General features: G+C 51.9%; 1 protein-coding gene across 3 annotated transcripts in view; it reads left to right on the plus strand.

Moving 5' to 3' along the window:
- Positions 1-14,010, plus strand: part of LOC122730033 (TRIO and F-actin binding protein) — an 87,721-nt gene that overhangs the window by 53,411 nt on the left and 20,300 nt on the right. For 2 of the 3 annotated variants that reach the window (XM_043969228.1, XM_043969230.1), the window contains one exon: positions 7,220-7,276. In XM_043969228.1, the coding sequence (XP_043825163.1) occupies positions 7,220-7,276 (57 nt within the window). Of the gene's footprint in view, positions 1-6,069; positions 6,252-7,219; positions 7,277-14,010 lie in introns of those variants that run through there. The other variant, XM_043969229.1, reaches the window with a different exon arrangement.

Here is a 14,010-nt window from a genome sequence, read left to right on the forward strand (position 1 = left end):
TGGGACTGAGTGTAGTGTGCGCCATCTGGCTTGGGGAAGAAGGGGGGCATGGTCGAAATGCGAGGGGGAGCCGGGCTCTGCTGGAGGCCCCCGGGCTCCCCGTCTGCCCCCGAGCCTGGGCGGGAGGCTCCGCGCAGTCCTGGGAGGGCGGGCACGCTCACCCGGCGGGCTGTCAAGCTGCACTGACCCCCTGGCCGGGTAAACGGGCCCAGCCTGCGCTGGAACTTGCTCCTGGGGTGCTGGGCGTGGTCCCCCCAAAGCCATCCTCTTCCCAGGATCTCTCCGCCGCCGACAGAGCCTCCGCACGTCCTCACACCACAGCGGGGCGAAGACTCTGAGCTAGAAAATACCTTAGATACCTGGCTAGGCCCACCCTCTCATTTTACAGACAGGGAAATTGAGGCCAGAGAAGGGAAGTGAGCTGTCTAGGGACTTGAACCCGGGTCCTCTGACTCCAAACCCAAGGCTGTGTTTCTCTGGGAGAGGGCAAGTGAGTTTCAAACCTGGGACTGAGAGCTGCCTGGGCTCAGCGGGAAATGGGGGCTAGGGTATTCTGCGGCTTGGGCAGGGAAGAGGGTTGAGTTCATTGCCCAGTTCCTGACTACGGCTCCTTCGGGAAGTGACAGGTTGGCTTGGGAGAGAGGGAGGAGGCCGCGAGCCCTGGTCTAGCCATGTTGGAAGCTGCCCCCAAATGACAAGTGTTCCTTTCGGAAGGATGGGGAAAACAACAGCCCCCGACCATCCCCACCCCGGCTTCCTTCCTCTCTGCCCAGAGAGGGTGACCCGGATGGGAGAGGATGTAGGGAGTCAGAGGGGAAGTCAGGAGCCTGGGAAGGGGCAGCAGGACTCCCTTTTGTCAGACTGCCTGGGCTTACTATGGCTGAGGGCACAGCCAGACTGGGCGGCACATCGGGCGGGGTGAGGATGACCCTGGGCCTCAGCCTCTGTTTCCTCCTGGCCTCCTCACATCCTGCAGCCTCCAGGGCCTTCCTGTTGGCTTGGAGACGCCCCTTCCCTGGCCAGGGAACAGAGGAGGGCTTCGGAGGGATGTCGGAGGGCCCAGTGAGTCAGAGTCCCAGGGTCAGACCGGGAAGGGGGCAGGTGGAGAATGGACGCCTAAGGTGATGTTCCCTTCCTTTCCCTTGCTCCCTGTTAACTCTGGCTGGTGGTTTCCAGTAGAGAGCTGGACTTGCTGTCACTGATTTCTTTTCTTTCTTTTCTTTTTGTGAGGCAATTGGGGTTAAGTGACTTGCCCAGGGTCACACAGCTAGTAAGTGTTAAGTGTCTGAGTCTGGATTTGAACTCAGGTCCTCCTGAATCCAAGGCCAGTGTTTTATCCACTACGCCATCTAGCTGCCTCCTGTCACTGATTTCTTATGAGGGCTGGCCTGGACTACCAGAAAGATCTGAGTTCAAAACCAGCTTCATTCACTTATTAGTTGTGTGACCCTGGGCAAGTCACTTAATCTCTATTTGCCTCAGTTTATTCATTTGTAAAATGGTGATTGTAATAGCACCTCCCTTTCAGGGTTGAGCTAAAGATCAAACGAGATATTTATAAAGCACCTTGCACAGTGCCAGGCACATGGTAAGCTCCGTCTGAATGTTAGCTGTTGTAATAATTATTCAGGAAGCTGTAAGCCCTCATATGAGAGGTTGGGCCAGACAGATGTTAGATATCATACAGCATCATGCCTGCCCCATCCTCAGCTCGGCAGCCTTTGCCAGCTCAGGAAGCAGCCCAGGTACAGTTACTGGTCACAGCCTAGGACTGGGAAGGGGAGGATGTGGGTGGTGTGATCTTGGCTAAGTCTCTTCTCCCTGAGCCCCAAGAGTCCTCAGCTACAAAATGAAGGGGTTAGACAAGACAACCTCCAAGGTCCCTGCCTTGGTCCAGATCTCAGGCTGGAAGTCGAGGGGGCGGAAGCCCTGGATCTGAATCCTGGCTCAGGCTTTATTGCCTGCATGACATTGGCACAAGCCATTTCCCTAGTCCGTGCCTCGGTTTCTTTATCTGTAAAGTCGGAGGTCGGGGGAAGGGCATAGAAGTTCCCTTCCTGGGCTAAATCCAATTCTCCTCCGGTTGACTTCTTTACTCTCCCCTGTTCTAGAAGGGCCCCTCCCTTGCCTAGGATCCCAACTTCTGCTGTAAACTTTCCTCCCTAAGCTTGAGAGGCAGCGTGGAACAGTGAGAGAGGTCTGGGTTCAAATCCTTCTTCTGTCATACCTCATGTGACCCTAGGTTAATCCTTTGAGTGTAGAGGGAAGTGAGTGAGGTCACCTTCTGAGAGCCCCTTTATTTCGGGGATCCCGCTCCACCTTCCCAATCCCTACTCCCTCAGCCCTCTCCATCTCTGAACATGCAGCTGGCCCGGGGAAGGTGCTGTGACCTGAGCAGATGCTGAGGGACGCTCAATCCGAGGAGTCCAGTGAGGCTGGATTTGGCTTGGGGAGGGAAGCCAGAGCCAGAGGGCCTCCCCTTCCCCTACCCCCTACCTGTCCTGGGGCAGATGTCAGGTTCCCCTTCTCCCTCTGCACTTGGGCCATCTTCTCCCTAGTGAGAAGGGAAAGGGGGGGAAAACTGTGAAGATCCCAATGACTTGGAAAAACTGAGGAAACCAGTAGGTGAGAGAGAAGCCCACAAGGGAAGAAGGTGGCTCTTTTCTTCATTTTGACTAGAGGCAGAACAAGGTGAGACTCTGGAGTCTGCACCGTGAGGAACTTGAGAGACAGCACCATGTGACAAAGGGTCTGGCAGATCTGCAGTCGGGAGAGACCTAGGTTCAAATCCTGGCTCTGACGTTTACTGTCTGTGTGACCCCAAGCAAGTTGGGTTCCTTCTCTGGGCCTCAGTTTCCCGGTTTGTAAAACTAGAGGGGCAGACGACATGACCTCCCCAGTGTCTTTGAGCAGTAAGTCTGTGATCTTCTGAGAGAGGGGCAGTGATGTCTACAATTAGACTGGACAGCCCCTGGGCCTGCCTGAAGATAGGGGCATGGATGTGATGAACTTTGAGGGCCCTTCCTAGCCCTGAGATGCCAGACGCCCACACTCCACCACAGCTGAGAAAGCAGGAGTGACTTGTGGTATGTTCTGGCCCTGGTGCGGTGGGTTGTTTCCCCTTTCTGTTAAGACTCACAAGCAGCCTGGGATGTAGGTTGGTATGAGGAAAAGAGTAGCATTTCCAGATTTATCACTTAAGGGCTGTGTGGCTTTGGCCAAGTCACTCACTTCTTCCACCTCTGGACCTCGGTTGGATGACATGATGTGTAAAGGAGGCCTCTCAAAATCTGGGAGGGAGGACAGGCAGAGGAGTTGAGCACCCTGGCATGAGAATTCTGCCCAAGGAGGCAACTGAGGGCTTTCTCATTAGACGGGAGATCCAGGTCCAGCAAGCCATCTTGGGTGTTGGTATCAGCAGATTTCATGGTTTTCCTCCTTCTGTTGAGTGGTGACCAGCCCCAGGCCCTCTCTCCTGCGGAGAGCAGGGTGGGGCAGGCCCCCAGTGTTGACACCAGCCAGAAAGAAAGAAATGAAGGAGGACAAGGGATTGATTCATACCAAATCGGCAAGCTTCGAGTGGGCTGATGGGGGTGAGGAAAGAAGGGTGGAGGCAGAGAAGGCCGAATACTTGAATCAGAGCTTGCAGTCCAGGACTGAGTGGCCTCCTGGGGGAAGGAAGAGCTGGGGCATCCACCCCAATCAGAAGCCCAGAGAGAGGTTCAAAGGGCAGAGCCCCTATGGGGGCAGATGTGACAGACTGTAAGTTCCAAGAGGGTACGTTGTGATAAAGTCCCATTCATTTCTATATTCCCATATATTTATTTCCATTCCCATTCATTTCCCTATGGCCATATAGACCCGTGCTTCATTTGTAGCCATGTGCTCCAGAAGACCATGCCCATTGAGTGTCGGCTCTGGGACATCCCACAGAACCCAATGGCTTCTGGCCCAAGGGCTGATTTACAGAGGCTAGCTACTGGGCAGTCATTTCCTTGGGCCTTGGTAACTCATCACACTACCTCCTAAGGCACAGAAGGGTGACCATCTTCATTCAAGGACCGAGTATCCAGTAGACTGAAATTAAGAATTCTTCAGTGATCAACATATTGTTTTCATGCCAGAAGAGCCCATTTCCCAAGGGTGTGAACATTGTAGCAGTGGCTGAGCACTGGTGGTGGGGGGGGGGGCATATCAGCCTCTTGAAGGCAGAGATTGGTTTGCTTTCTGTCTTACTGTCCCCAGAGTCTGATATTTAAAGTATATGCATGTGGATGGATGGATGGATGGATGGATGGATGGATGGATGGATGGATGGATGGATGGATGGATGGATGGATGGATGGATGGACAGACGGGCTATTGTAGACAAGATCTATGCTTTGGGGAGGGGACTAGATGGCTTCTGTGGTCCCTTCAGCCTTCGACAGTTGGTGGGGTTTTTTTAATTGTTTTTTCAGTCAACAAAAATCTATTTTGTCTACCTTGGGGTTTTTTTGTTTTGTTTTGTTTTTTGCGGGGCAGTGGGGGTTAAGTGACTTGCCCAGGGTCACACAGCTAGTAATTGTCAAGTGTCTGTGGCAGGATTTGAACTCAGGTCCTCCAGAATCCAGGGCCCATGCTTTATCACTGAGCCACCTAGCCGCCCCCATATTTTGTCTACCTTGTGCTCCCCACCCCCACTGGGAAAAAGAAAAACAAAATCCTTGTAACAAATATGATGTCCTGTTTGTGAGAAAGGTCAGAGCAGAGGGATACTTTGGCTGGGGCACATCATTGTTGTGTCCTGGCTATGCAGAGGGGTCCATAGGTATGTCATGTGGGATTGAATGAGTCCCCTCATTCGCCAGCTCAAATACCTCTTTGTGCCCCATTAGGGACACTTCTTTGGGAGTCAGATGACCTTCATTCAAGTCTCTCCTCTGACACTGACCACTTGAGTGACTCTGGGCATTCACAGCCCCTCTCTGGGCCTCAGTTTCCCCAATTGTAAAATGAAAGGGTTGTACTGGATAGGTTCTGAATTCCATTTCAGCTCCAAAAGAATAAGATGAGGCTGGCTCTCCCTAGTTTAGTTTTTTCAGTTCATAAAAATCTATTCTCTATTTCTCCTACTTCCTCCATCTCTCTATCGAAAACAAAATAAGACCATTGTAACAAAAGATGTGAGCTGGCTTTTTTTTTAATTCATAAAAATCTATTCTCCATCTCTCTCACTTCCTCCTGCCAGGCCATTACAAAAGCAAAACCTCTGTAAGAAAAGAGGCTAGTTCTCAGGTGGTGCACGGGTGGTTCTCAGTGCGAGCGCAGGGGCCCTCCTCTCTGAGGGTCAAGGAGGCCTGTGCTTGTGGATTCCTTTGGGGAGATGTAGGAGGAAGGCAGGGAAGCCTGTCAAGAATGGGATTCCTTGGCTTCCCCAGAAACACTGGTGTGATGTAGGGAATGAGCTTTGGTTTTGGAATCTGGGTTTGCCGGCGATGGTTGCTTTCCCTTTCTGTGCCTCAATTTCCCCCTCTGTAAAAAGAGGGGGTGACCTAGTTTGTCCGTAACGTCTCATGTCTCTGTGGTGATGACCCCACGGATGGGGTTGTTGGCTTCTCTCTCCGATCCCCGCCCCCCCCCCCCCCCCGCCTTCCTTCCATGTTGGGAGGAAGCCCCACCTGAAGGAGCTAGAGGTGCTGGGATGTGGCCGTAGCCTCTTGTTGACCACTTCCTCTGCCTGAGGCAGAGCGGTGGCCTCTGGGAAAGAGGCAAGAGTGGGAGACCAGGTCAGGCGGCTCAGGTTTGCAGCTGCCTTGGAGGCCTGGCCAGCCTGCCCGTGTGCAATTGGACACCTTGGGCCAGGCAGGAGATGCTGGGCCCTGATAGGCTAGGCTCCAGGCCATGGCAACAGGTGGCCCGCCCTCCCCCAGACCTGGCACCTGCCTCCCCGCATCCTGAGGCTCTTCTCCCAAAGCAGCCAATGGGCCGCTGGCGTGTCTGGTGGGGAGGGCCCTGCCAGCTCGCCTGCCCCTGCTCTCTGGGTGGCACTCAGTGGCTGGGACCCACCTGGAGAGTATCTTCGGGCTGAGTGAGAAGGCTCTGGGGGGCCATGTTGGGCAGGATGCTAAGCCCAGCCTGCGCTTCTCTGGAGAGCACAGAGCCCCCACTGGGCTGCTGAGGCCCCTCATAGCACACCCCTCCCCCAGAGGATGTGGCAGGTTGGAGCCCCCAGCCACCGAGCAGGGCTGACCCCCGGCAGCAACAGCCAGGTATGTTTGCACTTCTTCCTGGCCCTCGCTATGGGGCTGTGTGAGGGATCCGGTTCACCCTGGGCTCTTCCTCTGGCCCCCTTCCACTCCCCCAGCTCTCTTTATGGCCTGGCTCAGAGCTGGCTCCTCTCCACTGGGGTGCTTATACGTCCCCCACCCCAGGACAGTTCTGAGATGCAGGAGAGACAGAGAAGGGCGGGTGAGCATCCCCATCATCCGCTGGACCCAGTGAGTCCATCAGCGGGAGGGGTTGGGGACAGGGCTCTGAGAGGAGGGGAAAAAATGGTGGATTTGAAGTCAAAGGACCCGAGTTCGAATTCCAACTCTGCTACTCATTACCTGTGTGACCTGGGCCAAGTGGCTTCAACTCTAGGGTGGTAGTCTCTTGGTCTGCAAAATGGGTTGTACTAAATGATCCCTAAGCTGGTTCCCCTTCAGCTCTGTGAAATTCTCAACTTGCACTGGCTTTCTGTTTGACCAAGGGGAAGCAGGACCTTCAACTCAGATGGGAATAAAGAAGTCAGATGAGGAGGGGGCATGATGGGTTTCCTTATCTCACCTCAGTGACCAAGCATGGTCTACTGGCCCTCTTCAGTCAGCAAGGCTGTGGCTTCCCTGGCTTGCCCTGCGTCCCTGTATCCTGGGCTGGCTGAGCCCTCAGGGGCCACAGCTGGGATGGTGGAAGACTGGGCGCTGGCATCACCCCTCTGGGTCCCCCCTCCTTCTTCCTAGGCCCAAGCAATTGTATTTTCTTTTAAATTCACAAGCATTTATTTTTTCCTTCTACCTCCCCAAAACAAACAAAACCCCTGTTTATAGACATAAACAAGCAAAACAGATTTCCTGCCCCAAAATGCGTGTCTCATTCTGCACCTGTGCCAGTGATCATCACCCTGCTCTCTCCAAAGGTGGGCCACTGCTCAGTTTCTGCTCCTTTTGACGCCTCTCTCCTGTCTCTTTCCCCCCAGCCCGATCTCCTCAACTTTAAGAAGGGATGGATGTCCATTCTGGATGAACCGGGAGAGGTAAGAGAAATCTTATGCTGGGGGTCCCAAAGATTCAGGTCTGAGGTCTCCTATGCACTGGCCGTGACCCCCTTCTCAAAGCTAAATGATCACCATCTCCCCTCTTTTTCTTATATCAGGGGAAAGAACACTGATTCTAGAGTAGAGTACCTCCCTCTGTGTGACCTTGGATAAGTCATTTAACCTGGCTCCCAGTTTTCTCTTCCATAAAATATTGGAGTTAGACTCTTGGGTGTCTTCCAGTTCTAAATCTAGGATTGTGTGACCTGGGCCACAGTTTCCCCATTTCTGTAAAATGAGGGGGTTGGGCTAGATGGCCTCTGAGGTCCCTTTCAGCTCCCTTTGTGCCTCAGTTTCCCCATCTCTAAAAAGAAGGGGTTAGACCAGATAGCCTCTGAGGCCCCCTACATTTAGGATTCCAGATGAGATCATTTCTATAAAGTGCTTTAAGCTGCATAAATGTTATGAAGGTTATTCTTCTGATAAACTCTATAAAGACATGTTCCAGGTCAGGTAGGAGGAGAACGTTCTAGGTGGCCGAAGCCCAGAGTATTTTCTCAACCAGACCCACCACCCTCCAGTTGCTTCGGGAAGGGTGAGGATGGAATGATAGCAATGCTCACAGATAAATCCCAGCCACAGTTCCAGTCCTCCCTGACTTCCCTGGCGGAATCTGTTTTGTTTCCTGACATGTGGTTTAATGGAACTTGGGTCAGGAGACCCAGGGTGAAGACTCATCTCTTCCACTGGGCTAGCTCCTTCTTCCCTCTGCTATAAAATGAGAGGGTTGGACTAGATCATGGGTTCTTAAATGTGGGTGTCATTGAGCCCTCTGGTGGTCTGGTGAGCCCCGGGGACCCCTTGGAATTGAGGTTGTTTTAAGTGCCTCATCCAGAATACACATGGTTTCAAAGGAAACCAATTATGCAGAAATACAATTATACACATGCTTCCCCAACAAGGTCCCCATGCCCCAGTGAAGAGCCCCTGAACTAGGTGCTCTTTGAGGTCCCACCCAGCTCTCCCCCTTGGGGAGCCGCTTTCTCCCCTGGCCTTGTCTCCCTTCACTGAGAGGCGGGAGCAGGAGGCTCTCCGAGCCCAGGACAACAGCAGGTCAGGTTTAAGGGATACATTACATTATCAAAGGCATTGGCAGCCAGCCAGCCCCGACGGGAGGCTTCAAGAAATAGCCTCAGATATCTCTGTGTGTGTGTGTGTGTGTGTGTGTGTGTGTGTGTGTGTGTGTGTGTGTGTGTGTGTGTGTGTGTGTGTGTTTGCGCGCATGGTCACACAGCGGTTCCCTGCTTCTGGTACCCAAGAAAAGCCCACATCCCCACTCAAGGCTCTTGAACGGGGGGCTGTTTGAACTTCGGGCCGAGGGATGGGCTCAGCACACTGGAAGGGGCAGGAGCATTGGCAAATGGAGAGAGAGGGTTCTGGGCTTTCGAGAAGGAAAGGGCTTGGTGGGCTGGCCTGTCCTCCATGACCTCTGGGGATAAACCTTCCAGACCTTTGCCCCACTAGTAAACACTGCCTGGGATGCGCTTCTTCTCTTTGCCTCCAAACTCCACCTCTCCCATCTCTGGCTTATCTCCCCCAGTGTCTATATCATTCTCCATTCCCGAAGAGAACGTGCAACTGCTCACCCTCTCCTGCCGACCAGTTAACATAAAATCCTAGACCCATAGAGCTCACAAGGCTGCTAATAGATCGCCTCATTTTTACAGATGGGGAAACTGAGGCCTGGGGAGGGGCAGTTGCTAAAGGCCCAAGGCCACACAGCCAGTCAGTGGCAGAGGGGAGACAGGAACCCCAAGTCTCCCTCTCTCCTAGCTTTTTTTGTCTACTCAGTCAGAAGACTTGGGTTATACCCATTGAACCAGCCACTTTCCCTTCTGTACTGTTCCCTGGGTTTTCCCCTTCAGAAAAGGCAAACTGGGGCTGGGGGGTGGGGTGGGGGGTAGAGCCCTGAGCTTTCTAGGGCAGGAAGTGGGTGTGGCATACATTGTTATTTTACATTCTCTTCTCCACTTCTTCATTTGTCAGGAAACATGAATTCAAATTCTACTTCGGGTGCTTACTGGTTGTGTGACCTTGCACAAGTCTCCTAAATTGGGTCTCAGTCTCCTCTCTTTTTTTTTGCAGGGCAATGAGGGTTAAGTGACTTGCCCAGGGTCACACAACTAGTTAAGTGTCAAGTGTCTGAGGCCAGATTTGAACTCAGGTGCTCCTGAATCCAGGGCCAGTGCCTTATCCACTACGCCACCTAGCTGCCCCCTCAGTCTCCTCTCTTGGTGAAATAAAGAACCTTCCAACTCAAGATGTAGGGTCCTTTGGATCCTTGGATGAGTCATTTCCTTTGGGGCTCAGTTTCCCCATCTGTAATATGAAGGGGTGGCCTCTTGCCCCTTCCGGTTCTGAAACTCTGACCCTAGGATTCCCCAGGAGCTCTGATGTAGATGCCTCTGTGCCCCGAATTAGGGAGGGTATGTCTTCTGCTGACTCTCCCTGGGCCAGGGATGGAAGGATGCCTGCCCCCAACTCCTCCCCAGATGTCCCCAACTTTGTTTCTCCTCCCCTTCCCTGAAGCTCTATCCTGACCCTGTTTCCCCTTGCAGGCGTGTTGGCCTTGGCCCAGTGCCCTGGAAGGCTTGCATTACCACCAGGTGTTTCCCTGGCCTGAGGCTTGTCTGGAGCTGAAGTGAAAACAAGCCCAGATCATGAATCTGGAGACCTGGGTTCAAATGTGACCTTGGCTATTTACTGCTTATGTCTGTGGTCTCGGACCGAATGCCTTTCACTCTCTGAACCTCTGGTCTGTCATCTGTAAAGAGAGGGGGTTAGGTGGCACAGCAGGTAAAGCACCAGCCCTGGAGTCAGGAGGATGTGAGTTCAAATCCAGCCTTAGACACTTACGCTGTGACCCTGGTCAAGTCACTTAACCCCGATTGCATAAAACTTAAAAAAAAAAAAAAAGGAAAGTTAGCCCCTTGGTCCTCAAGGTCTCTTCCAGGAAGGACTAGGGTAGATGAAATCAGCCTAACTTCCTGCCCATTTGGCCTTCTTCTTCCAGGCTTATCACCTGCTGCATTTCCTATCCCAATCCATCAGATATGCACCCCAGGGTTCTTTCTCCCTACAGGTGCTCATGGGAATAAATATGGGTGTGTACACAAACACACACACACACACACACACACACCTCAGTGCCAGCCAGGAGTCCAGAACTTCAAAGCTGGGAGGGGCCAGAGAAGACAGAATATGGCAGAGCTGGGAGGGGCCTTGGCATCCAAAATGGAGGACATTGCTTCCTAGCTCATTAAAAACACGGAGGCTAGGCTCCTCAGCTCACAACTCTCCAACATCTTCATCATGAGCACCTTCTTCACCTCAGCCTCCCATGAAGAAGTGGTCCCTCAGTTTGCTGAGGGCAACCCCTCCACAAGTGCCCTTGGTCCCATCCTCCCACCATCTTCCCCCACTATCATCCCCATCGTCCCTATCGTCTCTTCAATCTCTCCCTGGCCACCAGCTCCCTCCCTGGTGCCTACAAACATACCCATGTCTCCCCTGTTCTTTTTTTTTTTTTTGGTGAGACAACTGGGGTTAAGTGACTTGCCCAAAGTCACACAGCTAGTAAGTGTTAAGTGTCTGAGGTCAGATTTGAACTCAGGTCCTCCTGAATCCAGAGCCCATGCTCTATCCACTGTGCCACCTAGCTGCCTCCCAAGTGAGGGTTTTTTAAGAACAGGGGACAGGGGCAGCTAGGTGCCCCTAAATGACTGAGGCCAGATTTTAACTCAGGGTCTTCTGACTCCAGGGCCACTGCTCTATCCACTATGACACCCAGCTGCCCCTCTCTCATTTGTTTTTTGTTTTGTTTGGTTTGGTTTTGTTTGTTTTTTTTTGCTGGGCAATGGGGGTTAAGTGACTTGCCCAGGGCCACACAGCTAGTAAGTCAAGTGTCTGAGGCCGGATTTGAACTCAGGTACTCCTGAATCCAAGGCCGGTGCTTTATCCACTGCGCCACCTAGCTGCCCCCTCTCATTTGTTTTTAAAACTTCTGCAAAATCTGGCTTCTGACCTCATTCAGCTGAAACTGCTCTCTCTAGTTACTGATGACTCAATGGCCAAATCCAATGGCTTTTTCTTAATCCTTGTCCTTCTGGGCCACTCAGCAGCCTTTTTACCTTGTTGGATGCCCTCCCAGTGACCCTCATCCTTCCCTGACTACACCTCCTCCGTCTCCTTTGCTGGCTCACCTGAGCACATGCTGTGTCCCCCAAGAATCTATCCTGCTCCCTCTTTTCTTTCTGTGGTCTTTAACTTGGGGCTCTCCTGCACTCCCTGACCAAGGCTCATATTGCCCACACTGCCTTTTAGACGTATGGCCCGGGGTATCCCATTGGCCCCTCCAGCTCAACACATCTCTGTGACTAAAGAGGACACCCCCATCCTCCCAGTGCCCCAACCCCTCATATCCAATTACTGTCAGCCTCTCCTGGCTACCTCCCCTTCTCTCCTTACACAGCCAATGCCCTGGGGAGCTGAGTGTTTTCTTGTGGAGATGTGGGGAAGGGGAAGGAATATTGTCCACAGGAGCCTGGGCCCTTGTCCTCCAGGGATCACCAGCATCTACCTACACACCTGGAGCAATTAGCTGGTGATACAACAAAGTACCGAGGCACATGATTGAGGCCATGAGTGTATGGGACTTAGAGAAGGAAAGGAGTCCGGAGCTGAATTGGGCATGTTTTCCATGTAATCCTTCCTTTGATGTTGGTAGTTACATGATACACTTGATAGAGTGCAGAACCAGGTGTTACAAAGGCCTGAGTTCAAATCCAGTCTCAGACACTCACTATGTGATTCTGCACTTAACTGCCTCAGTTTCTCTACCTGTAAAAGAGGGTTATTGTGAGGCTCAAATGAGCCGATATTCATAAAATGCTTTGCAGACTCGCTGTTATTGTTGTGCCTGTATCTTTATCTTTTCTGTTTGACATATTGGGAAACTGAGGCTCAGAAGTGAAATTCCTTGCCCAGGATCACTCAGGTAGAAAAAGTCCAGCAGGATCTGAACTCTGGTCCCCTGATTCCAGGCTCCTTTCTCTAGCCCTGGCCCCCTTCCTTATCTTGGGCCAGGCTTCAGCCTTATCTGTAAAACCGGAGGGAGGGGTTGGATGAGATAAGGCACTTTCTAATTCAGCCCTGAATGATTCCTCAGCCCTTCCTCCGCAGGGTCCCAGCTGGACCAGGGAGTGACTGGGTGCTCTCTGAGGCTCCTTTGCCATCAGCTCTGACATTCTTGGCTTCCCCACTTCACACTCCCCACTCCGGGGCTGCTGGCCAACAGCTGGCTGGGGGTGGGCTGATGTGGTCAATTCTTTAGCCATGCCTCCTCCTGGGCGGCTGACCCAATCCCATGACTCTGCATTGCCCTCTAGAGGTTGGTGGTGGTTTTTGTGCCTGATGGTGATTAGATGAGAGGCTTCTAGATCAAGGGTCCCGTTTTACAGATGAAGAAACTGAGACTAGGAGAGCATTATAGAGCTAGAGCTGGAAAGGGGAGGGACCTCAGAAGCCATCTTGTCTGACCCCCTCATTTTATTTATTTATTTATTTTTGGTGAGGCAATTGGGGTTAAGTGACTTGCCCAGGGTCACACAGCCAATAAATGTTAAGTGTCTGAGGCCAGATTTGAATTCAGGTCATCCTGAATCTAGGGCCGGTGCTTTATCCACTGCGCCACCTAGCTGCCCCCAACCCCCTCGTTTTATAGAGGAGAAAACTGAGGCTCAATGAGGATAAGGGGAGGCAACCAAGAAAGACCCAGAAAAAGGAAGTGGCTTGTCCAGAGTTGTGCAATTAGCAAGTAGCAGAGTCAGAATTTGAACCCAGACCTTCTGAGTCCTAATCTAACTCTCTTCCATACTAATTCCCCTGCAGAAGATGTGGAAATCCTTAGTATCATGATGCATTTAAAGTTAGGAGGTACTTGAAAGGTTACCTAGTCCATCAACTTGGCATTAAAAAAATTTTTTTATCACTTTATTTTAATATAATTAGTTTCCTCCATAACTGTAGGTATTTTATGTTCATTTAAAAACATAATTCCAGGCAGCTAGGTGGAAGAGTGGATAGAACATTGGCCCTGGATTCAGGAGGACCTGAGTTCAAATCCAGCCTCAAACACTTGACACTTACTAGTTGTGTGACCCTGGGCAAGTCACTTAACTCCAATTGCCCCTCAAAAAAGTGGGGGAGCAGGGGGAAACAACAACATAATTCCAAGAAGGACTGCCTGCCACAGATGGGATCCTTGATACCAAAAAGGTGTAAGAATAGGTGGCCTCTGCACTCTAAATATATTCTCTGACGTCTCTGGGCCTCAGTTTCCTCTGCTGTAAATTGAGGAGGTTGAACTAGATGACTCCTCAATCTATGGTCCTATGCCCCAATTCTCCAACCCCTATATGCCAGCTGTTTCATGCCTGTATTCCAGGGGGGGATTCGAACCCAGATCCCTTGACTCCAAAACCTGTGCTTTCCCCCTTGGCTAAGCATCTTTCTCTGGCAATCAAAGCACCAGTCTCTGAGGGCTGAGAAAGGGAACGCCAGGCATTAGACCATTGTCTCCTTAGCAACTAGCACAATGCCTTTTCATTCATTCATCCTTCCATCCATCCATCCATCCATTCATTTGTAGTGGCCCTTAATTTACTAGAGATTCC

Source organism: Dromiciops gliroides, chromosome 5 (assembly GCF_019393635.1).
Source record: "Dromiciops gliroides isolate mDroGli1 chromosome 5, mDroGli1.pri, whole genome shotgun sequence".
In the NCBI taxonomy this organism is placed as follows: domain Eukaryota; kingdom Metazoa; phylum Chordata; class Mammalia; order Microbiotheria; family Microbiotheriidae; genus Dromiciops; species Dromiciops gliroides.